Source organism: Prionailurus viverrinus, chromosome A2, assembly GCF_022837055.1.
Source record: "Prionailurus viverrinus isolate Anna chromosome A2, UM_Priviv_1.0, whole genome shotgun sequence".
Lineage (NCBI taxonomy): Eukaryota > Metazoa > Chordata > Mammalia > Carnivora > Felidae > Prionailurus > Prionailurus viverrinus.
Genome location: NC_062562.1, coordinates 163822564 through 163847202, shown reverse-complemented (window position 1 = coordinate 163847202; position 24639 = coordinate 163822564). Strand labels below are relative to the sequence as shown.

The window sequence follows — 24639 nt, the reverse complement described above, 5'->3', positions numbered from 1 at the left end:
AAATATCTGCTCGTGTCTTCTGCCCATTTTCAAAATTGGATTTGGGGCTTTTTTGGTGTTGAGTTTTGTAAGTTCTTTACATATTTTGGATACTAACCCCTTATTGGATATATCATTTACAAATCTCTCATTCGGTGGGTTGTCTTTTGTTTTGTTTATGGTTTCCTTTGCTGTGCAGAATCTTTCTTTTTTGGTATAGTCTCAATTGTTTAGTTTTGCTTTTTGTTTCTCTTGCTGAAAGAGACCTATCTAGAAAAATGTTTCGATGGCTAATGTCAAAGAGATTACTGCCTATGTTTTCTTCTAGGAATTTTATGGTTTCAGGTCTTACATTTAGGTCTTTAACCCATTTTGAGTTTATTTTTGTGTATAGTTTAAGAAAGTGGTCCTTCTCCTCCCCCTCCTCCTCCTCCTCCTTTTTTTATGTAGCTTTCCACTTTCCCCAACACCATTTGTTGGAGACAGTCTTTTCCCCACTGCATATCCTTGCCTCCTTTGTATCCACGCACGCTCTTTGAAATTAATGATCATTTTACACTTATAGAACATCTCAATTCGGACTAGTCGCATTTCAAGTGCTCCATAGCTACATGTGGCTACTGTCTAACACATCGAACAACATAGTTCCAGACCCTTCTCAGTTACTAAGTTTCTAGGTAGTTCTGGATGAGATATTTCCTTCGTTGGGTCTCAGTTTCTTCATAGTTTATTTTTCAATTTTTTTAAGCAGGCTCTACACCCAGTATGGAGTTTGAACTCATGACCTCAAGATCAAGGGTTGCACATTCCATAAACAGAGCCAGCACGTACCCCTGTTTCTTCATATTTTAGAGAGAGTCGGACCAAATGTTTTTGCTTCCAGCACTGACCTTCTGTGATATTTCATACTTGGCAGTTCTTCTTTTCTCCTCTCTACCCACATCTCTCTCTGACTCTCCCTCCCATTTTCCCAATTTCCCCCCACCCATCCCCAGGTCTGTTCCCTGAAAGAGATCCAGCCCTTCCATGCGAATGGCAGAACTCCTCCTAAGTGGCCAATAATTTTTCTAAGCCACTCTTGCTGTGCCGGGGGAGACTCTGCCCAGCAACTGTTGATAATGGGAAATCATGGATGTGATTGGTTGCTATGCAGGTGGCTTCAGAGAAGTAGCTAGTTTGCCTTTCTCTGGCCAGCCCAAGCCATTTTACAAAGCTGAATTTCTGGGACCAGAAGATTCCAGCCTTAAATCCTGGTACTGTCTCCTACCAGCAGTGTTGTTTTATTAACAGCTCTGTGCTTTCATTTCTAATCTGCAAAATGGTAATAATACCCACCTCAGAATTTATTGGGGGGATTAAATGGGATAGCATAGATGTAAGAGCATAATAAATGTTAGTTCTCTGTAACCTGTAACCTGCTTGTAACCACGTGTTTTAATGAGGCTGGGAGAGGGAGGCATATGGTCAACAGTGCTCCCAGGAGGCTAGGTGCTTGAATGAATGATTTTATGTGATCCACAACCATATATAAGTTCTTTGCTCCATAAAGAAAGGCTTTGCAATCAGTTAACTATTGTCTATGTTCTTTACCTAAAACAATGTTCTTGCCCATAGTAGGTGTTTAATATTTGTTAAATATATTAAATAAATATCTAGTGCATACTTAAGTAAGGATTCTATTAGTAGCAGAGTTCAGCTAGCAGAACTCCAGCTAAGTAATAATTAGCCAATTAACAAAAATTAACCTCTAATCTAACAACTGTATGAGGTAAGTACTATCATCATTCCTGTTTTACAGAGGAGGGTGTATTTTGCCCAAGGTCACACACTGTAAATGATAGAGGAGAGGTCTGAATGAAGGCAGTCTGCCCCCAGAATTCATGGTCTTAGTTATGCTATGTCAAGTGAGCCCCACCTACATACTCGAACAGCATGCATAAGTCACTTCTTTTATGGCACTTATCACCTGAATGTCATGGACTGTTTACTCTTTAAATATTTTTTAAGTGTATATTTATTTTGAGAGAGAGATCGATAGAGCTCGTGCACCAGGGAGGGGCAGAGGGAAAGAATCCTAAGCAGGCTATGTGCTGACAGCACAGAGCCAGACATGGGGCTCAATCTCACAAACTACGATATCATGACCTCAGCCAAAATCAAGAGTCCAACGCTTAACCAACTGAGCCACCGAGGCACCCATTTACTCTTTCATTGCTCCTTCTTAATCGTGAGCTCCCTGAGGTCAGGGAATAACTTGTTTCCATTGCAACTCCAGCATCTAGCTCTGAGCCTAACACACAGTGGGCACTTAATTGGTGGAGGGTCTTGCAGAAAAAGCTATGCTCAAAGGCATGAAGGTATGAAATGGCAAGGCTTACTTGAAATACAAGTAGATTCTACTGAAGCATCAAGTTTGAAGAGGAAAACTAGTTCTCTGGAGAGAGGAGTGAGTTTTTTTTGTTTTTGTTTTTTAACTCGGGTAGGGCAATTTGGAGAATGTGCTCCAAAGGAGTAAAAGCTTCATTTTGCCTCCCTCCAGCTGTGTCCCTGATGGTGAAGCACCGCTGATCAGAAGCCTGGAGAAGTAACAGGGTCAGTCACAAAGGGCCTGCCTTGTATTTGAGGCCACAAATTTGGGGGTTACAATGTAGGTGAGAAGCCTGAGGGATTTTAAACAGTAAGACTCAAAAGAAAACTAACGGGCAAGGTTACATGTCTAACCAATGATACCGCTGAACTCAGGAAATGGGTCTTTTTTTTTTTTTTTTTTTAACTTCAGAGCTCTTACCACCAGACTTACACGGCTCTGATGGGAATCTAACAATTCTAGAGAGTGTAGGCTAAGCGGACAAAGTTCAGGAAGAACGTTCGGCACCTTCTAAAAGTTTGGCTAACACTAGACCAGCCTGTAAGATCTCAGTTCCAAAAAACGAGGACGCCTTTCTTTCAGGGATTTCTGTGCTTCGCATCATCTTCGTAGCGATGCGCCTCCTATTCGGGCCGCCTCTTCCCAGCCGCTTCACTCTTCCTCCTTCTCCCTCCACCTCCCTCCTCTTCTCTCCCATTGTTTCGACCCACTCCCGCCTGATGCCTGCTGGGAAGTGTAGTCCGTCGCCCTGCTGTTTGGGCCGGCTGTTGCGGCCCTAAGAGCTCAGTGCCTCCACAGAACTCGACAGATTTTCGAGAGGTGGGGTAAAGCCTGGAAGGCCCAGCCCCTTACCGGAGGAGCAGTCTGGGAGTTGCAGTTTCCAGGGCCCGAAGCGGGCAGGCTGGCCGCGGGTTCCCGGGCACTAATCCCGCTCCCCCTCCCCCCGCCGGCCTCGCGCCGCCTGATGACATCACGCGGGCCGGGGAGGCCCCTGCCACAGGCGGTAGTTCTCGAGGAGGGGTCTCCCCCCCGGCCGCCGCGCCTGGAGAACAACACTTCCCAGGATCCTGCGCGGCGGCGCGCCGACAGCCGCGCGATGCCGTGATTGGCTGGTGAGCCGGCCGCACGCGGAGGAGCCCAAGGAGCAGCTCTGTTGCGACAGAGGCCGAGCGGCGAGGCCCAGTGAGTTGGGGGAAGGGGCGCCGGGGGGAGGGTGCTGGCCGGTGAGGCGGGGGAGGGAAGGAGAGAAGGAGGAGGGACGGGGTCGAGATGGAGGAGGCGGCGAAGGAGAAGAAAGGGCCGAGGGAGAGACGCTGACGGGCGGGGGCCGGGGGAGGTTCAGGGGATGGTGAGTGAGGAGACCCTGAGGGGACTCACGAGGGGAAGCCGAGCGCGTCCCGGGAAGAAGCTGGGCCCGACGGCTCGGTGGTGTGGAGGGGGGAACGCCGGAGAGGAGGCCTGAGGCGGACGGGAGGAGGAAGCCCGGCAAAGCGAGGCGGCCGGCTGGAGCGCGGAGCGCCAAGTTGCGGGGAAACCGGAGACGGGGATCTCTGCCGCGGGGGCAGAACCTGGTCCTTGACTGGAGGCCGTGAAAGGAGGAGCGTTTCCAGAGCGAGGCAGCCCGTGGGGATTGGTGGACGGAGCCTGAGGGAAGAGATGTTAAGATCAGAAGAGCGGCCGGGGACCAGAATTGGCTTGGGAGACCCTGGCAAAATGGGGAGCGGCGAGGCATGGGCGGAGCTGGGGCTCGGCAGCCCGATGGGAAAATTCCCGAGCGGGATGGGGCAGGGCCCAGGCGTTCCGTCGCCAGTTGAGACTTTTGGGGCTGTTTGCCTCCCTGCAGGCTCCCTGAGAACAGTTTCGTACCCCCTGTGGTTCATCACCATGCCCTCTGACCTGGCCAAGAAGAAGGCGGCCAAAAAGAAGGAAGCTGCCAAAGCGCGACAGCGGCCCAGGAAGGGCCACGAAGAGAACGGAGACGCTGTCACAGAACCACAGGTGGCAGAGGAGAAAAGTGAGGCCAATGGCCGAGAGACCACAGGTGAATGGAGGGAGAGGTGGGCTCCTGGGATGGATGGATGGATGGATGGATCCCCCAAGCCCGAGCCAGAGTCCTGACGCTGGCGGCCCTGGAGGATAAGTCTGGTGCCGCAGAACTTGTCACAGTGAACCGAACCAAATTAGAGTGGCAGCTGGTGCCTCCTAGTTATTGATCAGGGAGGCTGCACACAAGGTTCTCACGTAGCTAGTGGCGAACACATCTATGGGTGTTGTGCTGCCTTGCTGCTCCGGGCGCTGCACTGGGAGCAGGAGGTCATTTCCTTGCCCTTTTCTCAGTTTCCTGCATTTGTGCACACGGTGGTCAGTGCGCCAGGTTCTTTGCCACGTTGTACCTCTGTCCTTCCAGGGGTAGTGACTGTCCCAAGAGAGGAACGTAGGAACTGTTTCATGGAGTTTTCCTAGCAAAGAGATGCTTTCCTGTTGTTTATATTTGGGGAAATATTTATTGAGCACCTCTCAAGTGCTGGGCACCGCGCTCCGTGCCGACGCAGGATGAACCATCTGCTGACTTACGGTCCAGCTAAGGAAACGTGGCAGTGTGTGATACAGAATTTTCCAGGCCCTTGACCGTCTGTTCCCAGCCTCCTTTTCTGTCCCTCTGAAGATTCCCTGAACAGACCCGCTCCATCCGGACTGTTACTGTCCCTTCACTAGTCACATTTTTGTCCCTTTACACTAAAGTTCTAATACCACGATTTTTGTGCGAGTAGCTACATTTGACATTTTTCTTAGGGCCTAGCTCAGGATAGCAAAACCTTTCCCCCATCAAACCTGACCTTTAAAGTAGTACCATTCACTATACCCCTATGCTGTCTTAATGGTGTTACTTTTTTTTTTTTTTAATTTTTTTAACGTTTATTTATTTTTGAGACAGAGAGAGACAGAGCATGAACAGGGGAGGGGCAGAGAGAGAGGGAGACACAGAATCTGAAATGGGCTCCAGGCTCTGAGCTGTCAGCACAGAGCCCGACGCGGGGCTCGAACTCACGGACCGCGAGATCATGACCTGAGCCGAAGTCGGACGCTTAACCGACTGAGCCACCCAGGTGCCCCAATGGTGTTACTTTTTATGTTGTCTCTTGTGTTTCTTTACATTGTTTAGCCTTTGAGTGCAGGGACCATGTGTCTTGGGTGATAGGACTAACCTTGCAGACTGAGATACTATGTAAACGTTTGAAGAGGAGAGCGGAATTACTAATACAAGTCATAACAGATAGGAATTCAGAAAAGGGGGAGTTAAAAGTGATTGAGAGAGAGCTGAGTGGTAGGAATTGTCTCCAAAATAAGAATTATGGGAGAAAGCTGGTTCAGTAAGGTCAGGCCATGGGGAAATTTTATTCCTGGCTGGAGTAGTGGAGGATTGCCAAGTTGAGAATAACGGGAGTGTGGATGAGCAGGCTGAGTTGTGACCTCTATTTTAGAGAGGCTCGGTCCTGTCTCGGCCCTCAGGAACCACGGTTAAGCAATGTATGTCATCAGCTCTACAGGTATGTCATCAGTTATTCTGGCTGAATCGGAAAGGTGGCAAAGTGAATCCCTCTTGAGACCATTGTCCACTGTTCCCATCACAAATATCTTGTTTACCTTTCTTTGCTCCTTGGAAAATGGGATTTTTCAGGAAACCCAGCTGTGGAATCCCCATCTCAGTAATAGATCTTTGGTTTTTTTTTTACCTTGCTTCCTCAGGGAGCTACTGTTCTGAAATGTGACCTTTGTTTTCTTTCCAGCCCTCTCAAAACTTTTTTCTGTCTTTCAATTTTTCAATTTTTTATTAGCATGAGTGTAGGAGAGAGGCAGAGGAAGGGAGAGAGAGAGTATCTTAAGTAGGCTCCGTGTTCAGCACAGAACCCAACATAGGGCTCGATCCCACGACCCTGGGATCATGACCTGAGCCGAAATCAAGGGTCAGATGCTCAACCGACTGAGCCACCCAGGCGCCCCTCAAAACATTTCTTATTGCCAGGGACCTGTGTCATTTCTGCTTCTCTCCCAAGATTGGGTCCTCTCTCCTGAGTTTGAGATTACGTGATGCTACAGGTTATCATTCTCCAACCTTTACTGATTGCCATTGCCACACAGTCTTCCTTAGGTAGTAAGGTATGGAAAGATCGAGATGTATGTCAAAGAAAGTGACTTTTGACAGATTAACCTTCTTTAGAACGTGAGACTCGTCAAGACAGGCACTGGAGTTCAGCTGGTCCTCTTGTTGGGAAGTAAGTAGAAAGAGACTTCTTGTGAAGTCTACAATGTTCTCCGTGATGAAGTTTCTTTCAAAATCCCTTTTCCATTTATTCAGTGCTGTTCATTTGTCTTTAAGTGACAAGTGTTTTCTGGGATGCTGTAGGCCAGGAAAATGAGGTCTGTTTAAGGCTCCTTCTTTTGAAGCTTAGGAGATGACTTAGGTCATAGATGCTGTCAACTTGAAGAGATCAAGAGAAAATGGTATATTAACTTTCCCTTAGTTTTGTTCTTCCTCTTGCCTGAGCAGATGGAGATCTAGACTAGGGGTCGGCAAACTTTTTCTGTAAAGATCCAGGTAGTAAATATTTGTAGCTTCGTGAGCTATATGGTTTCTGTTGCAGCTGTTCAGTTCTGCCATTGTAGTGAAAGCAGCCTTAGACACTATGTAAATGATGAGTGTGGCTGTGTTTCAATAGAACTTTATAAAAACATGCTGTTGGCCAAATCTGGCCAGCCTTTTTTTTTTAACCTCCATCCCAACCCCAAGCTAAGAACGGTTTTCTACATTTTTAAAGTGGTTACATTTCACATATCTTGATTTGGCCACTTGGCTCATAAACCCTAAAATATTTAGCATCTGGCCCTTCACGAAAAAGTTTACCAACTCCTGATCTAGATCATAAACTTCTTCCTACTCTGTCTTCTCAGCATCCGGAATAGGGATTGGCAAGAATCGGAGTTGTGGGAAGTCTGGTAACTCAACCGTGTAGAAAAGAGACTGAAAATTCCTTCATGCGAGTCAAAACAAAAACTTTGATCTCCATTCAAAAAGTACTCATCAAACACTTATTTCTAACACCGTACCCAGAGCTGCGGACAGAGTGCCCGCCAGCTGTCTACTGGGGCAGCCCCTGCCCAAGTGTTGGCTCCTTGAAGGCAGAGCAGGTTTAGCGCCAGCTCGTAATCACCTCACAGGATGGGGTATTCAGAGAGTGACCTGTGACTAACCACCACACACCCTCTCCCATGGAGTTGCTCTCCCCCAGGAGACACCTGTCTTCACCCCTCTACCCTGTCTTTATTTTTCCTGTGGACAAGCACACACTCTTCTCATTCCAAGGATTCTGTGAAGTCACTAAGGGAACATAGGTAAGGGTAACAAAGACTAAAAAATCAGCAGATTCACTGAGGAGGGCACCTGTTGGGATGAGCACTGGGTGTTGTATGGAAACCAATTTGACAATACATTCACACAAAAAAATGAATAAACATTAAAATTTTAAAAAATCAGCACATTCTCATAGTAGTGGAACCTCATGTGTAGTTTCTGACTGCTTCCGTAAAACGTACATAAATTGCCTTACTCTTTTCGAAGAAGCTTACCGGGACGCCTTCCACCCCCATTTCTGTCCCACTTTCAGTAATACTTTATGGGCACTTTTCTTTATGGAAAGGTGGTATAGTGACATAGTTAAGGTCACCTGGTTCAAGTTCTGGCTCTGTCGCTAACTAGCCTTTTCGACCTTGGCTGTGTTACTTGGCTTTTTCACTTATAGAACCGGGATTGTCAGTGTGTATCTCCTACGTGTTGTAAGGATTAAGATAGATGGAGAACAGTGGGGTAGCACAGAGTAAACTCAACACTTTTAGCCATTAATAGTGATAGTTCTTCCCAGGCTTAAGATGTAGTGATGCCTGAAAAACCACCAAGGCACAACAGCTCATGGTCAGTTTGCATCTTTTAAACCCTCCAGATTGGGGAGCGCCTGGTTTTCGCAGCCGTGGCTCTGCCTGTGTTGATCCCTTTGTGCATTTTCTCACACTGGTCCCTTCTGTGCTGCTCAGAGGTATATCTGGAGGCACCTGGGTGGCTCAGGTGGTTAAACATCTGACTCTTGATTTCAGCTTATGTCATGATCTCATGGTTCATGAATTCGAGCCCTGCATTTGGCTCTGAACTCAGGCTCTGCACTGACAGCGTGGATCCTGCTTGGGATTCTCTCTCCCTCTCTGCCCCTCCCTGCTTGCACACACATGTGCATATACTCTCTCTCTCTCTCTCTTTCTCTTTCTCTCTCTCTCTCTCAAATAAGTAAAAAACTTTGAGAAGTATATCTGGAGTATGGAATTCCAGTAGGTCATGGAATAAGAGAATGGCACTTCTGTAGTGTCTGCTTTTAGGTTTTAGGACTAATTCTTTCACACATACTTATGGAGAAAAATTGAGAGTTCTAGCCATTCCCCTCATGCATTTATGTCATTTAAGAATTAGAGAAGTGGGCCCCTAAGTGGCTCGGTTGAGCGACTGACTTCGTCTCAGGTCGTGATCCCGCATTTGTGAGTTCAAGCCCCACCTCAGGCTCTCTGCTGTCAGTGTGGAGCCCACTTCAGATCCTCTGTCTCCCTCTCTCTGCCCTCCCCTACTCGTGCTCTCTCTCTCTCTCTCTCTCTCTCTCTCAAAAATAAATATTTAAAAAAAAAGAACAAGAGAGGTTAGAATTAAAAGAGCAAGTTGTGATTCTATTGAGCCTTTTGCTTATTATGGGCTATTTACCTGTGTATGTATATTTCCATTTCTTTTAAAAAAAAATTTTTTTTTTCAATGTTTATTTATTTTTGGGACAGAGAGAGACAGAGCATGAACGGGAGAGGGGCAGAGAGAGAGGGAGACACAGAATCGGAAACAGGCTCCAGGCTCTGAGCCATCAGCCCAGAGCCTGACGCGGGGCTCGAACTCACGGACCGCGAGATCGTGACCTGGCTGAAGTCGGACGCTTAACCGACTGCGCCACCCAGGCGCCCCGAGTATATTTCCATTTCTTAAAAAAGCTGATATTTTGTTTTGTTATTGCCCTGGCTTGACACAATGTTTTTCTCTTTTGTGCTGTGATTTAATTGGTCGTGTTTATGGGAAGAAAATGCCAAAATGACATGATCTTAGGAAATCTGAAAAGGTGCCAGAAAATGTTTTCCAATATTTTCTTTTTTTTTTTTTTTTTTGTATGTTCTCTTTAGGCCTGGCTTACACGTTTCAGCAATAGGTAGCTAAACAGAAATAAAGTCTGTTTTGCCGCTGGTCTTAGAAAAGTTAAAAAAAAAAAAAAAAAAAAAAGAACAAGTTGTGAAGTGAAAAGTAGTCCGTGAAAGAAGGGTGTTAGGGCAGATCTGTACACTCTTGAAAGCTTGTGAAACATGTGAATCACCTCCACTCGATCTTGAACCAGGTCCTACAGGGCATGCCTTTTTCAGCATTTCGGGCTTGATATGACAACATTTGGTAACCTGAGTAAGGGGCAAAAGCTACAAATGCCCAAACAGGGACTTGAACCCTGGACCCTCAGTTTAAAAGTCGGATTCTCTACTGACTGAACTGTCTGAATGCTGTAGGACGTGACTTAGTGCGAGAGCAGGGTCTGTCTTATTCCCAAACTTCTTTTCTGTCTCCAGAAGTGGATTTGCTGACCAAGGAGCTAGAGGACTTTGAGATGAAGAAAGCTGCTGCTCGCGCTGTCACCGGTGTCCTTGCCTCTCACCCCAACAGTACTGATGCCCACATTATCAACCTCTCCCTCACCTTTCATGGTCAAGAGCTGCTCAGTGACACCAAACTGGAATTAAACTCAGGCCGTCGTTATGGCCTCATTGGCTTAAATGGAATTGGTGAGGCCCTTGGAAGGCGAGGTGGGAGGTGTCTCTCCTTGGCTCGTCTGTCACTCAGCAAGTATTTACTTAGCACCAGCTATATGCAAAGCAAGGAGTTTACAGTATGGGTGGGAGACCACATATGTCCAGGGAAAAGGAACTAGCAGTACAGAGCAGTGTGTGGTAAGTAACACGTGAGCAGTTACAGACAGTAGGTGCTGGAGAAGTGGGCGGGAGGGGCAGGAATGGTGGTGTGCGAGGCCGCTGTAGGCGAACTGACTTCACGCAGGAGGGGTGGGACAAGAATTGGAGGAAGGTTGGAAAGGTAGCCCGGGGTGGGGGGGGGTGGGGGTGACTGGTAGTAGGATTTGAACAAATGAAAGGAAGGAAGGGAGGAAGGAAGGTGCTCCACAAAATGGTGAGGTCGTGGTTTGGCTGGAGCGGAGGAGCTGATGCAGGGGAATGACAGGCAGAACTGTGCCGAGTGTCCTCTGCCCACTCTCTGCTTGCCCTTCTCAGGAAAGTCCATGCTGCTCTCTGCTATTGGGAAACGGGAAGTGCCCATCCCCGAGCACATTGACATCTACCATCTGACTCGGGAAATGCCCCCTAGTGACAAGACACCCTTGCAGTGTGTGATGGAAGTCGACACGGAGCGGGCCATGCTGGAGAGGGAGGCTGAGCGGCTGGCTCACGAGGATGGTAGGGCTCCTGACTTGGGACGGGGAGTCGGGGGGTCGGGGGGTGGGCTTCCTCCCAGGAAAGGCCCGGGGAGCCTCACGAGCCATATGCCGCCCACAGCGGAGTGTGAGAAGCTCATGGAGCTCTACGAGCGACTGGAGGAGCTGGATGCTGACAAGGCGGAGATGAGGGCTTCGCGGATCTTGCATGGACTGGGTTTCACGCCTGCCATGCAGCGCAAGAAGCTGAAAGACTTCAGTGGGGGCTGGAGAATGAGGGTCGCCCTCGCCAGGTGAGTTCCTTTCTCCTTCTCTACCCTCTGTAGTTGCCCATTTCCTTCAGGGTTGGATGCTCACTCCAGTGGAACTGTGTAGAACAGAGGTCAGGGGTCAGTAAGTGCCAGACGAGACACGACATCAACAGTGTGAAGGAGGGGTGGTATGCATGGGCTAAGGCGCGAGCCTCCTGGCCGAAGTGACCATTGTTGGATCTCTGGCACAGTGTTTAGGAATCCTAGGATCAGCCTTGGGTAAAATGGTAGACTGGGTCCATTTCTTCTTTCTTCCTGACTCCCATCCTATCCTTTTTTGTATTTCAGTCCTTCTAATTGTTGCTGCATAAAGATAAAATATTAGACAGCTGTTAAGTGATCTTTCCTTATCCCCCTGTGAGCTGGACCCAGAGTGAGTTTGTGTAGACCATCATTCCCTCAGCAGTCCCCCCAGAAAGTCCCCAGTTAAGTAGGTTGTTCCCTCACTCCACTGTTCTCTGCCAAGTGAATTGGTGACACTTGCTGCTTTAGCAAAGCTGCCTGCGTGTGCTTTGGAGCCGAGAGCAGTGGTTCCACGTGCAAGGATTAGCCACCTCCGTTCATCTAGGGAGCTGCAGAGGTACAGATTTCCTAGCCTCTTCTTCATATCTCTGTGGTTGGAATACTGGAATTTGGTGCCCAGAAATTTTATTTCTAAAAAGCTCTGCAGTGCGGTGACTGCAGATGTGGGAACCAGTGCTGTCCCCCTGCGTCTCCTGTCTTGAGATTCCATCTAAGAAAAGAACATTTTTTGCCCTCCTTGCTAAAGGCTGGCAACCCCATCGATTTAACTTGAATGCTATTTTGCTTTAGCAGTTTATCTCCTCTATCCTTTTGTCTTCCTGATGGTCACCAACTTCAGCGTGAAAGACCTGCAGACTCGTAAGGACTTATACAACCTTATCTTCAAACTGCACCATCCCTCTGCTTCTCAGCCCTGTTTTCTGCCCTTTCATCTCAGCTCTTCAACTCTCGTTTCTCTCCTCATTCTCCCCTTTCCTCTCAGGTGTAGAACCTAGAATTGGTTTCAGGACTCAAGCCAGGCCTGACCAGGGTTGCAGGTAGCAGGCAAGGCCCCTCCTGCGTAGCGCCCATTAGACTGAAGGGGCTCTGTCTCCTCTCCTGTCCTTCAGAGCCCTCTTCATTCGGCCCTTCATGCTGCTGCTGGACGAGCCCACCAACCACCTGGACCTCGATGCTTGTGTGTGGTTGGAAGAAGAATTAAAGACGTAAGGGGGTAGGGATGGGGTTGGGAATGGGCAGGTCCTGAAGGGGGAGTTGAGCAATCTAAAGGAAATGGGTGCCTGGAAACTGCAGTGATGCTAGAGCAATGAGAAAATGAACTGACGCGAGGTCGGGTGAAGGCCAGATTGAAAAAGTAGTAAGCACCTTTAGGGGAGACCATTTGGTTTGATTCTTTTTTTTTAGCCTGAAATGTGTGAAGTTTTTTAACTTTCTGGTTCTTCCATTTAAAATACGACACCTTTATTAAAGACTGTATTTTTCTCTTAACCGTATTTATATGCGTCATATAAAGAAAGGATTCCCACTTAAGATCATGATGCAGTAGCAAAGGAAACCTAGCTGATGTGGCAAGGGTCCTTGTATGGCTGCAGCACTGAATAACCCGGAATACTGTACCGACTCTGAGGGAAGGCTTTTAGCGGTCTCTGCAGTGACTGGTACCTTTCAAAAAGAGGACTACAGTGATTTTTATTGCGCCTGTTCCAGTTCTTCCCACCCACAGTATTACATACACTTATGGATATGTTTGTGTACATATGCTTGTTTTTACCATCATTGTTAAGCTACCATCTCCATTCTGCTGAAAATTAGAACAGAAGATGGAGAAAACTCAGACTGAAAGGGGTCAAGGTGTCGTTCCAGGTAGATGGTGCACTGGCGGCCTAGGTGGTTGCTGAGAGCCGGGAATTGGCCGTTAAATCTAATGGGGGCTCAGGATGGGAAAGGATGAAGGTTTTCTGGGCCTTTCAGCTCCCCTGCTGTGGACCGTCACAGTTTGGAGCACCTTCCTGACTGGTTCTCTGGCTTTGCAGTTTTAAGCGCATCCTGGTCCTCGTCTCCCATTCCCAGGACTTTCTGAATGGTGTCTGCACCAACATCATTCACATGCACAACAAGAAACTGAAGTATTACACGGTGAGTAGGCCCCAGCGTCTGCACAGCAACCTCAGCGCTTACCAGTTCCTTGAAGGTCTCCTTTAAAAAAAACAAAACAGACTTAGCAGCCCTTTTCTACCTATTGCTATAAAAAGATGTGAACAAGGAGTCCTGCCGCTTGTTCTATTTTAGTCTCAAAGTAGTTGCTCTCAGGTTGTAGGCCATTGATTGGCAGCCTGTGTACGTGATGTGTGTGCCTTATGGTAAAGAGGTTGACTTTGCATGGTGCCCAGGCAGGCCCTGCCGATCCCTGCCTTCTTGAATGACTGCTTAACTCTGCTTTGTGACAGCCCATTTACCTCTCTTTCTGTGAAGACTGGGAGTCTGGATCTCAACAGCCCACTTGTCTGCCTTGCCTTTTCATTATCCGTATTTAAAAAAAAGAAAAAATAGGAGTCCTTTTCATTCGTAGTTATACTCACTGTGGGAGTATTAATAATTTCTCATATAGTCTTCCAGAGATTTTATGTGTACTTGCACGGATTTGTAGAAAATTTTGTGTATACACATCACAGCTGTAATGTTAATAATCACTCTCTTCTGTAGGTTGCTTTTACATTTTAATATATCTTGCGCCGCTTTTCATATGAATAGTTATAGATCCATCTCATGCTTTTCAGTAATTGCATAATATTTCATTGTGTAGCTATCCACTCCTTTATTTGTCAGACCCTTTCTGATGAATATTCAGGTTGAGTCCAGTTCTTTGCAGATAGAAACCATGGCAGTCCAATTGTGCAGAATTTGCTAGGTCCTAAATCTGATTGGTCTGCTGTCTTCCTTCCTGGGCGCTGTTTCTGTAGCCTGCATGGGGCTTGAGCCTCTAAGGGTGGGGAGTAGTAGGAGGTCCTCTTGGAAGGCTGTGAGCCTTGTGATGTCCGTATGACGGTTGTGATCAGGGCTACTGCTGGTGCTGTGGGTGTCTTTACGGCTAACCTGAGGATTGGATCTGGAGCCCTGCTCCGGCTAAGCTAAGAGTGAGAGGCACACAAATGGAAAGACTTCAGGTTCTAGGTTAGGGTTTACTTTGCCAACGTCCTTCCTCTTTCCCTACTGCACAGTCTTCTAGCCAGGGCCAAGTCCGATGCCATCTCGCATCCCCCTAAACCCTGAGAACCCGGGACCGAGGCTAAAACTGCCTGCCTTACCTGGCATACTTCTCTTCAGGGTAATTATGATCAGTATGTGAAGACACGGCTGGAGTTGGAAGAGAACCAGATGAAGAGGTTTCACTGGGAGCAAGATCAGATCGCACACATGAAGGTAGGGCAGTTGTAGATGAGCTCACGTTCTGGTGGAGAGTCGGGGGAAGGTACGTGGGGAGTTCGGGGTGCCGGGTGTCAGGAAGACGTTGTCGTCAGCATCTACCCCGCATTTAAGGAGAGTTGCTTGATACCTGCCCCTGCTCCAAGCCCCCTTTCTGGTCTCTTTCAGAACTACATCGCTAGGTTTGGTCATGGCAGCGCCAAGCTGGCCCGGCAAGCCCAGAGCAAGGAGAAAACGCTACAGAAAATGATGGCATCAGGACTGACAGAAAGGGTCGTGAGTGACAAGGTGGGGTCCGAGCGAGTGGAGTTAGTGCCCGAGGTGAGGTGGAGGAGACATGATCTAACCGGAAAATGTCCTCTCCTTCTCCTAGACCCTGTCATTTTATTTCCCACCGTGTGGCAAGATTCCTCCACCTGTCATCATGGTGCAGAACGTGAGCTTCAAGTATACAAAAGACGGGGTGAGTCCTCCTGTGTGGTTGGGAGGCTGGGACACATTTTACAAGATAAGCGTCAACAGGTTGGGAGAGTCTCCGGTTCTTTGCTCAACACACCTGCTAACCCGTGTGGTGCACGGGATTTTTCAGGCATAGCAGCTTAGGTGCCTCATCCAGGGACTTGAGTGGCCCCTCTTCAAGTACTTGGAAAACTGCTCAGCTGAGATGGCGGGTGGAGGCAGTGGGTTGGGGTCTGCTCTGAGAGCTTTCTCCCTCCTCCATACTCCCGCCTACTCCGGTGGCGATGGGGGACATGACAGGGCTAATCTGCCAGCCAGATTGATTGATTGGTAACCTAACCTCATATTCATCTCTCTCATCCACTCAGCCCTGCATCTACAACAATCTAGAATTTGGTATCGATCTCGATACACGAGTGGCTCTGGTGGGGCCCAATGGAGCAGGGAAATCAACTCTTCTGAAGCTGCTAACTGGAGAGGTATGGTGCCAGGCTGGGGCATGGGACTTCCAAGAGTAGGTGCTTACTGTGTCTGAGGAGGGAAGGTGTGAGGGGCTTCTCGGAGGCCCTCAAGGCGCCTGAGTGCCTTGGTGGTGAGTGAGCCAGCTTCTGGGGTGGGGGATGTTGTCATTGGCAGTGCTGAGATTTGGAGCTGTTTTCTCAAAGAGAGGGAGGGAGGGGAGTGTGTGTGTGTGTGTGTGTGTGTGTGTGTGTGTGTGTGAGAGAGAGAGAGAGAGAGAGAGAGGCACATGCATGTGCCTCAACATTTTTCTGTTTTCAGCTAGAGCATCTCGAGGAAATCTGTGCGTCGAGAGCCGTGTTTTTGTTTTAGAAAACCCATGTTGTACATATATATGAGTCCTTTGTTTTACTGGTGGTACCTTCTGTAGTAGACCTTTAACTACTAAGTAGACCGTGTTGTATGTATCTTTGCCTCTCTTGAGAACATCTGTTTCAGTTTATCTTCCTAAATATTTTTAGAGTGGCCAGAATAGCAGTCTATGAGGTAGTGATGTAGATTCTATTTGGAAGTTCTGAGTCTTGTTCAGTGAACATATGTTTATTTCCCTACTCTGTCTGTGTCTGCTTCTCACCGAGTTTCTCTTTCTGTGTGCTTATCTTTCTACCTAATACTCTCTTCTTTCTAGCTACTACCCACAGACGGGATGATCCGAAAACATTCTCATGTCAAGATAGGGCGTTACCATCAGGTACGGGCCTTGGGGTCCGGGGAGATGCCCAGGGTGTGGAAAGGGGGCTGCATGTGACCAAGTCAGCTTTTGCCTGCTTCTCTCGGAATCTTGAACAGGTGCCTGGGTAGAGGTGGAGAGTTACTCAGCAGTTAACCCAGCGAGGTTCCTTTTGAAGTGGGACACCAGTCACATCTGAGTGGATTCCTTTTTTCCTGTAGCATTTACAAGAGCAGCTGGACTTAGACCTCTCACCTTTGGAGTACATGATGAAGTGCTACCCAGAGATCAAGGAGAAGGAAGAAATGAGGAAGATCATCGGACGATATGGTCTCACTGGGAAGCAGCAGGTCAGCAGAGGGGGATGTGGGGGAACAGCGCCAGATAACTGGGAGATTGTGGCTACACGGCCAGGGTGCACTGCCCTGGCGACCCAAGTTCGGGAGCTGTCCCAAAAGTCTCTTTCTTTTTCTTTCTTTTTTTTTTTTTTAAAGTAGGCTCCATGCCCAATGTGGAGCTTGAACTCACAACCCTGAGATTGAGATTCAAGTGTTCTACTGAAAAGTCTCTTCCTTTGATTCTAGCGTCTGAAAGAACCTGCTAGCTTTCCTTTGGCCTAGGTGTATGTATTGGAGTATTCAGGTCTCATTATGAGGAAGGGGCAGGGATAGCATCCCAGTCTCTGACATGCCTTCGCCCCAGACTAGCAAGATAAACCAGAATGCTTGAGGGGGAGGGAAATTGAAACCTAGAAAACGAGTTCCTGGACTCAGATCTCGATTGGGGTCCACCACATTGTTCCACTTAGTTACGATTTAAGTGCCAAGGGAGAGCGAGAGGTGTGGCCTGAGTAGCAAGTGCTTCCGGCTTCCACATTTATCCCTTACGGGCCTTGAGAGACTGGTACCATCTCACTGTGATCTTGGGTCTTCCTTTTTGTAGAATTGTGGCAGTATTAATGGAGAAGCAGCGGGGGGAAAGTGAGTCATGCTCTGTGGTGGGAGTAACACCAGGTTCCGTAAATGTCGCGGTTCCACGCAGGTGAGCCCAATCCGGAACCTGTCTGATGGGCAGAAGTGCCGTGTGTGTCTGGCCTGGCTGGCCTGGCAGAACCCCCACATGCTCTTCCTGGATGAGCCCACTAATCACCTGGACATTGAGACCATCGACGCCCTGGCCGATGCCATCAACGAGTTTGAGGGTGGTATGATGCTGGTCAGCCATGATTTCAGACTCATTCAGCAGGTGAGGCCCCGGCTGGAGTGGAAATCAGAGAGGAGGGCGGCCAGGAGATGGTTGGATAGGACACAGTCATGGCATGTGGAGGGCACTTAATATGTGTTTATTGGATTTGGGAAAAGGGCTCAGGGTGTAGACAGGGTGATGAGGACCAGATTTTATGGCTCTTTGAAAAACTGAGAAAGCCTTAATGGAAAACTTTCATTTTTTCAGTAGCTATTTGGAGACATCAGCCTACTTGGCATTTGGCAATGTTAGCCAGAATTGGCGAGGGAGTTGGGTAGAGGATAGGGTGCTTTTACTACCGTCTCAAGATTCTTCAGCATAGAAGTAGTATTATACTAAGGAGGATTTGGACTAGAGGGCTACCACCAGTCATTGGTGGAAAGGCCGCTGGTCATTTCTCTGCAGCTTTGGGAAAGATGGGATAGAGAACAGGAAGCTGCGGGCGAGGCCTCTAAACAGTTCTAGGCCCTGCCGGGGAGCTGGAAATCAGGAGACAGAGCAGGTTGTGGCTTGGAAGGCTCCAAACCTGCTGGTTACGGTACCCCTGGGTTAGGCATCCCAGAGAACAGAGAGAGACAGTGGAACTGTGAGCCGCATACGGGACTGGGCGGTGGAGGTTTCTTCCTGGAGTTCCTCTGACAGTGGTCTTCTGGGCAGGGATGGGGAGAGTGCTGGCCAGGAGGATTGAGCCTCAGATTTCCTTTCTAGGTTGCACAGGAAATCTGGGTCTGTGAGAAGCAGACAATCACCAAGTGGCCTGGAGACATCCTGGCCTACAAGGAGCACCTCAAGTCCAAGCTGGTGGGCGAGGAGCCCCAGCTCACCAGGAGGACCCACAATGTGTGAGCCCCTGCCCGGGCTGGGCTGGGCCTCTGGGGCCACACTCCTGCATTGCTGCAATACCGCTCCCCAGCCCCTCCCCTGTCCCCACCTGCCTTAGCTGCACTCTGTGATCTTATCTACAGCTGGACAGTACCTGTCCGTTTCCTGTCCTTGCAGTTACTTTTGTCCATGTCTGGACTCGGCTGGCTGTTCTGCCAGCTCCTTGCTGGTTACTGACCTGATGGTGATGCAGCCAGAGGCACCTGAGGGTTAGCCCAAGGGCCCACATCCTGGGTTGGCCTGTGAAAGAGCTTAGGGTCCTCGTTTTCTGGGTTTTGGTGATGTTGGAGGAATACCCCCCAGCCCACCGCCCCCATTCCTTTCCGCTTCTGGTTTGGAGCTGTGGACCAGGGCTTTAGTCCTGGTCGGTTTTTAAATAATTATTTAACAGTGTAACTTTTAGACCTGCGTGACATCTACCAAGTGTCCAATAAAGAAAGAAGAAGCCATGGTCCCTACCTTCCTTTTCTGGCCTCTGGGCCCTTCGCTTCCCTCTTCCCCTCAGCACCAATACTCCCATCCCCTCAGCAGGAGCTTGGGTGGAAATTGGCGGAATGGACGCAAGCAGGGCTGGAGTAACTCTCTCCTTCCTTTGATTGAAATGCTGCCTTTTGTTAGGCCATTGCCTCACAACACACACATCAGAACCACCTAGAAGACTCATTTGGTATCACAGGTCACCGGGTCTTGCCTCAGGGTTTCTGATTCAGTAGGTCCGGGGTGAGACCAGGAAGTAAAACATTTCCAACATGTTTCCAGGAGCTGCTGATGCTGCTTGTCTGGGGGCTGAACTTTGAGAACCACTCTCCTGGAACGTGTTTTTCAGGGTGGTCGGAGGCTCCCGTGCTGCAGCCTCTACCACAGCACTTGGGGCGGTGGGGGTGGGGGTGCTTGTTAAACTGCAGATCCCCGGGCACTGCCCTACTGATGCCGTCTGGTGGGTGAGAGAGGTGAAACGGGAGTCTGCATCTCACTCGGGTTTGTGAGCCACCGTTCCTGGGTGGGATGAGGAAGTTTTGTTATTTTGCCTATTCTCAGCCTTAATTTTTGTTAGCATGGTCTAATTTACTTCCAACCCAGAGCTCTGCGTGGTCTGTCTGAACTTGACAAGCATCCACAGCCCTTGTTCACCAGGGACACCAGTGCCCCTTCTTACTGGTGTGGCTTCACCTCTGAGGCCTCAGCGGCCGGCCCTGTGGGGAAACATACACAGCCGTGACCTTTCAGTGCTCATTACAATACATCTGAGACTGTAAAATACCCAAAACAAAGTCCCAGGTGGTGTCCAAACCCCCAAGGAGCTCACGATCTAATGGGAAGCCAACAGTGACTAGCGAACGAGACCGGGCATAAATCAGAGGCTCAACTGTGACTTGTTGGGAAACACAGAGGGTTCGGAAGGGAGGGAAGTTCTTGTGAGTCCGGAAAGGCAGGATTGGTACTCGAACTTGAAAGGTGAGTAGGACCTCAGGCGGCCCTGAAGTCCAAGAGCGTCCCCGGGGAAAAGGGACGGTAAGAGTGAACGTGACGTGAGAAGCCGCAGCTGAACCCTGGACGGCCGAGGCCGGGGTGAGGCTAGGAGTCCTCCTCTGCCCTCCAGCCCTGAGCCTGGCTTTGTGGCTTCGTGCCTCTCGTGGGACCTGGCGCAAAATAGCCTAAGTCTGTCTGCCCTGAGTATCCAGAGACTTGGGTAGGGGGGAGGATGGCCTCAAGAATGAGCTGCTGGAATGAGGGGAATGGAGGTGAGAGCTTCCGCTTCTTCGGCCAAGGGAGCGCCCGGGTGTGTTGGCAGGAACTCGCCTTGAAATCCCTCAGGGTCTCCACCATAGCCTTGAGGTGCCGAGGCTTCAGAAGTGGAGGAATCGAAATAGGCTACAAGTTGTCTCTCCCCCGCCCCCCCCCAAAAAAAAGCCAAAGTTTCAAAAACTTGGAGGATGCTTAAAAAGCCCACTGTATACAATCTCTCTACCAAGGCCTAAAAGTAGTGCTTTATTGCGGATTATGAATTGCCCTGCGGTCCTCTTAAACCTTAGCGTGCAAGAGGCAGCCGGATGTCGGGAGGTAGGTGAAGAGGTGAGGTTGGGGAGCTGGGCGCCGCTCAGGCTTGCTCTCTCGCCCACTGACAGGTGATGCTCGTCTTTGCTCCTCTGCCCCACCTCCTCTTGATTGGGAAAACCCTCTTTCCCTCCCGGCCTGTGGTTCTCATGTCGCACCAGGTTTCTGTAATCACAAGTCCTCTTAAGAACCTGAAACGTGTTCACACATGGGGCAAAGCGAGAACTCCTCCGTTTAACAGCCGCCTTTTTCTTCCCTTTGCAGCTAACCTCCACAGGGAGCCCACATCACCTGCTTTATGGAGAGCAGACAGTGTTTCTCGGCTCTGGCTCCTCCAGTCCACCCCACCCGCTCCCTGCCGGGCCCTCCCAGCCTGTGGTCCCCTGCTGCCCACATCTGGTCCGGGCTCGGGTTCTGCTCCATTTCTGCCTTCCTTCCAAGCCTCACTGTACTCAGCACGCATTGATTCCACCCTGCTTTGTCTTTCTGGGGACCAGTTCTCCCCACTTAAACTGTGCCCACCCTACAAGACCAGCTTCAAATCCCCACTCCTTCCGTGCAGCCCTTTGGCTCCTACAGCCCTCCCTCGTTTTCTTTTCTGAACTCTGCCCCTACACCCCCTCTTTAGTCCTTCCCTTCTCTGTTTCATGTGAGTCACTCTTGCCTCTTTGGCCGTATTGCAGGGCTCTGGGGGCGGGGGGGGGGGGGGGGGTGCCCTGTGTTCCTCCTGACACTCCCCTGCATTTCGAGTCAGCTGAGCACAGTGGTTGCAGAGTGATCTCGTGGCGTGGTCTGGTGGTGCGTGAACTCTTAACAAGTGTGTAATACACTGGGAGATGATCAGGTGGGGGAAGAGACGGTGGGGGGGGGGAGGGCTTCTTATTCAGAGACAGGAAATCACTTGGGAGAGGCGGAGCTACCAGTCTCCTTCAAGATTAACCCAGAGCATGTTCTGGATCGGGTTGGGCCAAGCTCCTCCCCGCCCACCCCCTCCACCCCAGGTGCTGGCCCCCAGCCCCACCTGGTGGGCAGCTGACCCCATAAAAGTCCCCCAAGGAGCAGGAGGCGGCTGTTAGGAAGGGCAGGAGGATGAGCGCAGAGCATGGACAGCAGCAGCAGTCGGGGGCCGGAGGGGCCGTAGTTCCGGCGACAAGAAGTCCAAAAAGCGCAGCCGGCGCAAGGAGACCTACTCGATGTACATCTACAAGGTGCTGAAGCAGGTGAGAGTGGGAGCTCGCGGGCGCGCGTGTGTGTGCAGAGTACGACCGACAGATTCGTACTCCGTTTCCCCCTGGCACTGAGGGGAGGGGCCTCAGGCACACCGTGCCCCTTGTGAAGTGGCCGCACTCGATCTCAGAGGTCCCCACAGCCTCCCAGTATCTGTCGTGCACCTGTGATGCGCCAGAGACAGTTAAAGCACGCCGCCACAATCCGGAAGCTTACGGGCTCTGGACGGACCAAACGCTTATGCGGAGCGTCAGGAGGGACGTAAGTAAAAGGCAAGACCGTACGAAAGTGTGGAGCTGAAGGACGATCACGTGCCGGACGCATCATGGTACAAACCAGAGGCGCTAGTCGGTGGTGGCCCGGAGCAGGGAGCCGTGCGTGCGAGCTGAGGTCTCGGGCAAGGCCTTCCAGCCCCACAGCACTCAGTCTCCGAGGGGCTGAGGGACCGGCCTACTGTACAGATGAGGAACTAAGGTCCTTGAAGGCGCAAAGCACTGACTGAGCCCCATGACCTGACAGCAGCAGCAGTCAGCCCCCCCCCCCCCCCCCCCCCCCCCCCCGGGCCCCTCGCAGGCCCCTCGCGTACTTCCCGCCGGTCGCGCCTCTTAACCCCCAGGTGCTCCGAATGCTCTCTGTTCATGCGGCCTACCAGAGCACCCAGGAGAAGCACCCGCTCCTGGCATTTGCACACTGACGGGTATTTGGGGGGCATCCGTGGGCACCCAACAACGGTGTGTCTAGTACACGAGGCACCCTGGTCTCGAAGCCTCTGGCCCACTCAGCGGGGCCAGGAGCAGGCAGCACAGCGGTCTTGCCTGCCCTGAGCCTCCCCGACCCGCCCGAGTCTCACTGCTTTGTTCGAGCAGGTCCTAGAGTCTAGATCCCGTTAGCAGTTTGGGTGACCTGACGCCCCGGGTCTCTGGGAATGCTTTTGTGGGGCCGGGGGCGGGGGGTGGGACCAACACTGGCGTGGGCTGGCCAAAGGGGGCGGCAGCAGAGGACAGACTCTGGCACCCTGGAGGAAGTGGGGCTGGGAGCGTCTGTGAGCCCTGCGGCTCAGCCGACCTTGGGGCTCAAAAACAAGTGTGGGCCCTGGATTGCACGCGCGAAGGAGAGCTGCTGAGTGAGTTACCCTCATTCCTGTGAAACTTAACTGTTACGCCCCTCAGCCGCAAGGGGAAAACGATGTGATGACGACACAAGGGGTTTAGGCTCCGATCCCGTGCTGTGCTGTCCGTGGCAACCAGTGGCGGCGGCGAGAGCCTGTGTCCACCATCGGCTTGATGGACGTCGCCGGTCGTCTCTTCTCTCCCACCTCTCAGGGAAACACTTGATGTCTGCCTGGTCACACGTCAGGGTTGTTAGTGGGCCCCTACCGCCGGTTTGACTGGAGATCTTCTAGCTCAAAAGCTGGTGTGACAGAGGAGGAAACTGAGGCCCAGAGGAGAGTGCCTTAATCTGAGGTCCTCCGGTGACTCACGGTCCGGCCACAGAACCCTGGTGTCCTAACTCCTAGTCTGGTGCTGAGGCTGCGTCACATGAGTCCGTCCTCTGGAAAGTAATGTGGTGACAGTCCGCCAAGTTAGGCGCATAAACCCTTGGACCCGGCGGCGGTCTGTCTCACCCCTGGGAACGTCACCTCGAGGAGTAACCCTATGCAAATGCATTAAATGAGAAAAGCAAAATGCTGTGTAACTGACCCCATTTGTCAAAGACTGATGCTCCCATGTGCTCATACGAGGACCTTAATAGCGTTACGTCCCACCGGTGAGAAAAACTTTTCACTCGGATGTGGTAGTAAAAAACCAAATCCCTACCTCCCGGGCTGGGCCTCTGGCAAGAGGCTGGGGAGGCAGCCTCGCTGTCCTGCCTCCAGCTTCCTGCAGTCCCGAACTCGGGGCTGGGGCTGGCGGGGTCGGGCGGCGCCTCCTCGCTAACAGAACGGTCTTGCTGCTTCCCCAGGTGCACCCTGACATTGGCATCTCTTCCAAGGCCATGAGCATCATGAATTCGTTTGTGAATGATGTGTTTGAACGGCTGGCTGGCGAGGCTGCCCGGCTGGCCCAGTACTCGGGCCGAACCACACTGACCTCCCGGGAAGTCCAGACGGCCGTGCGCCTGCTGCTGCCCGGGGAGCTGGCCAAGCACGCCGTGTCCGAGGGCACCAAGGCCGTCACCAAGTACACCAGCTCCAAGTGACCCAGGACCTAACGTTAATAAAGGGTGAACTGCTCCCGCACACTGTGGTCATTTGAAAAGGGGAGGTGTGGGGCGCCTGGGTGGCTCGGTCGGTGAAGCGTCCGACTTCGGCTCAGGTCCTGATCTCGCGGTCCGTGAGTTCGAGCCCTGCGTCGGGCTCCGGGCTGACGGCTCAGAGCCCGGAGCCTGCTTCCGATTCTGTGTCTCCCTCTCTCTCTGCCCCTCCCCTGTTCATGCTCTGTCTCTCTCTGCCTCAAAAATAAACATTAAAAAAAAAAATTAAAAAAATTGTTTTGAAAAGGGGAGGTGTGATGTGGGGCAAGGGCATTGTCACTTCTCACGGCTAAAAACTGGAACAAGCCTACTTTTCAAATCCTGGATATAAAACGGAAGGCATCTCATAACCTGCCAGGACCTATAGGATGTTTTCAGAACATCGTGTTTTCAGAACAAATTGGTAGGAGTATCTGGGGCTCCTCTTTTCTCCCAAATTTTACGTCGAAAAATCTCAAATCCGCCGAAGGACTGCGAGAAAGTACAACGGCCCCTTGTATGTCCTTCGCTGAGATTCACCACCGAACGTTCGGCCACGCTTGCTTTTTCTCGTTTGGCCTCTGCTCTACCTTGTGGGCATACGACCACCAATCCTCTCCCAAGCTGTGTGGAGGGCCTGGGGCTCGAGGGGTTGCATTTAGCGAGCAAGTCCAAAATCCT

The 24639-nt window shown here is 50.6% G+C and overlaps 2 protein-coding genes across 3 annotated transcripts; both read left to right on the top strand.

The window, feature by feature from the left end:
• The first annotated feature begins 3386 nt into the window (after positions 1–3386).
• ABCF2 (ATP binding cassette subfamily F member 2) lies at positions 3387–18893 on the top strand. 2 transcript variants are annotated; one of them, XM_047848853.1, is made up of 15 exons: positions 3387–3529; positions 4191–4388; positions 10037–10249; positions 10751–10933; positions 11033–11204; positions 12356–12451; positions 13280–13382; positions 14571–14666; positions 14838–14957; positions 15043–15132; positions 15497–15607; positions 16276–16338; positions 16539–16667; positions 17359–17562; positions 18271–18893. In XM_047848853.1, exons 2-15 carry the CDS (start codon positions 4232–4234, stop codon positions 18406–18408), a joined length of 1875 nt encoding a protein of 624 aa, XP_047704809.1. In that variant the 5' UTR covers positions 3387–3529; positions 4191–4231; the 3' UTR covers positions 18409–18893. The 2 variants fall into 2 exon arrangements, with proteins under 2 accessions (XP_047704809.1, XP_047704811.1); XM_047848855.1 differs by lacking the exon at positions 3387–3529 and adding an exon at positions 3621–3695.
• Positions 18894–21427: 2534 nt separating this feature from the next.
• On the top strand, positions 21428–23940 carry LOC125160175 (histone H2B type 2-K1). The gene is given in 3 exon segments (XM_047848856.1): positions 21428–21616; positions 21619–21719; positions 23689–23940. Coding segments are annotated over 3 exon segments (366 nt in total). The 5' UTR covers positions 21428–21588; the 3' UTR covers positions 23926–23940.
• The last annotated feature ends 699 nt before the right edge of the window (positions 23941–24639 follow it).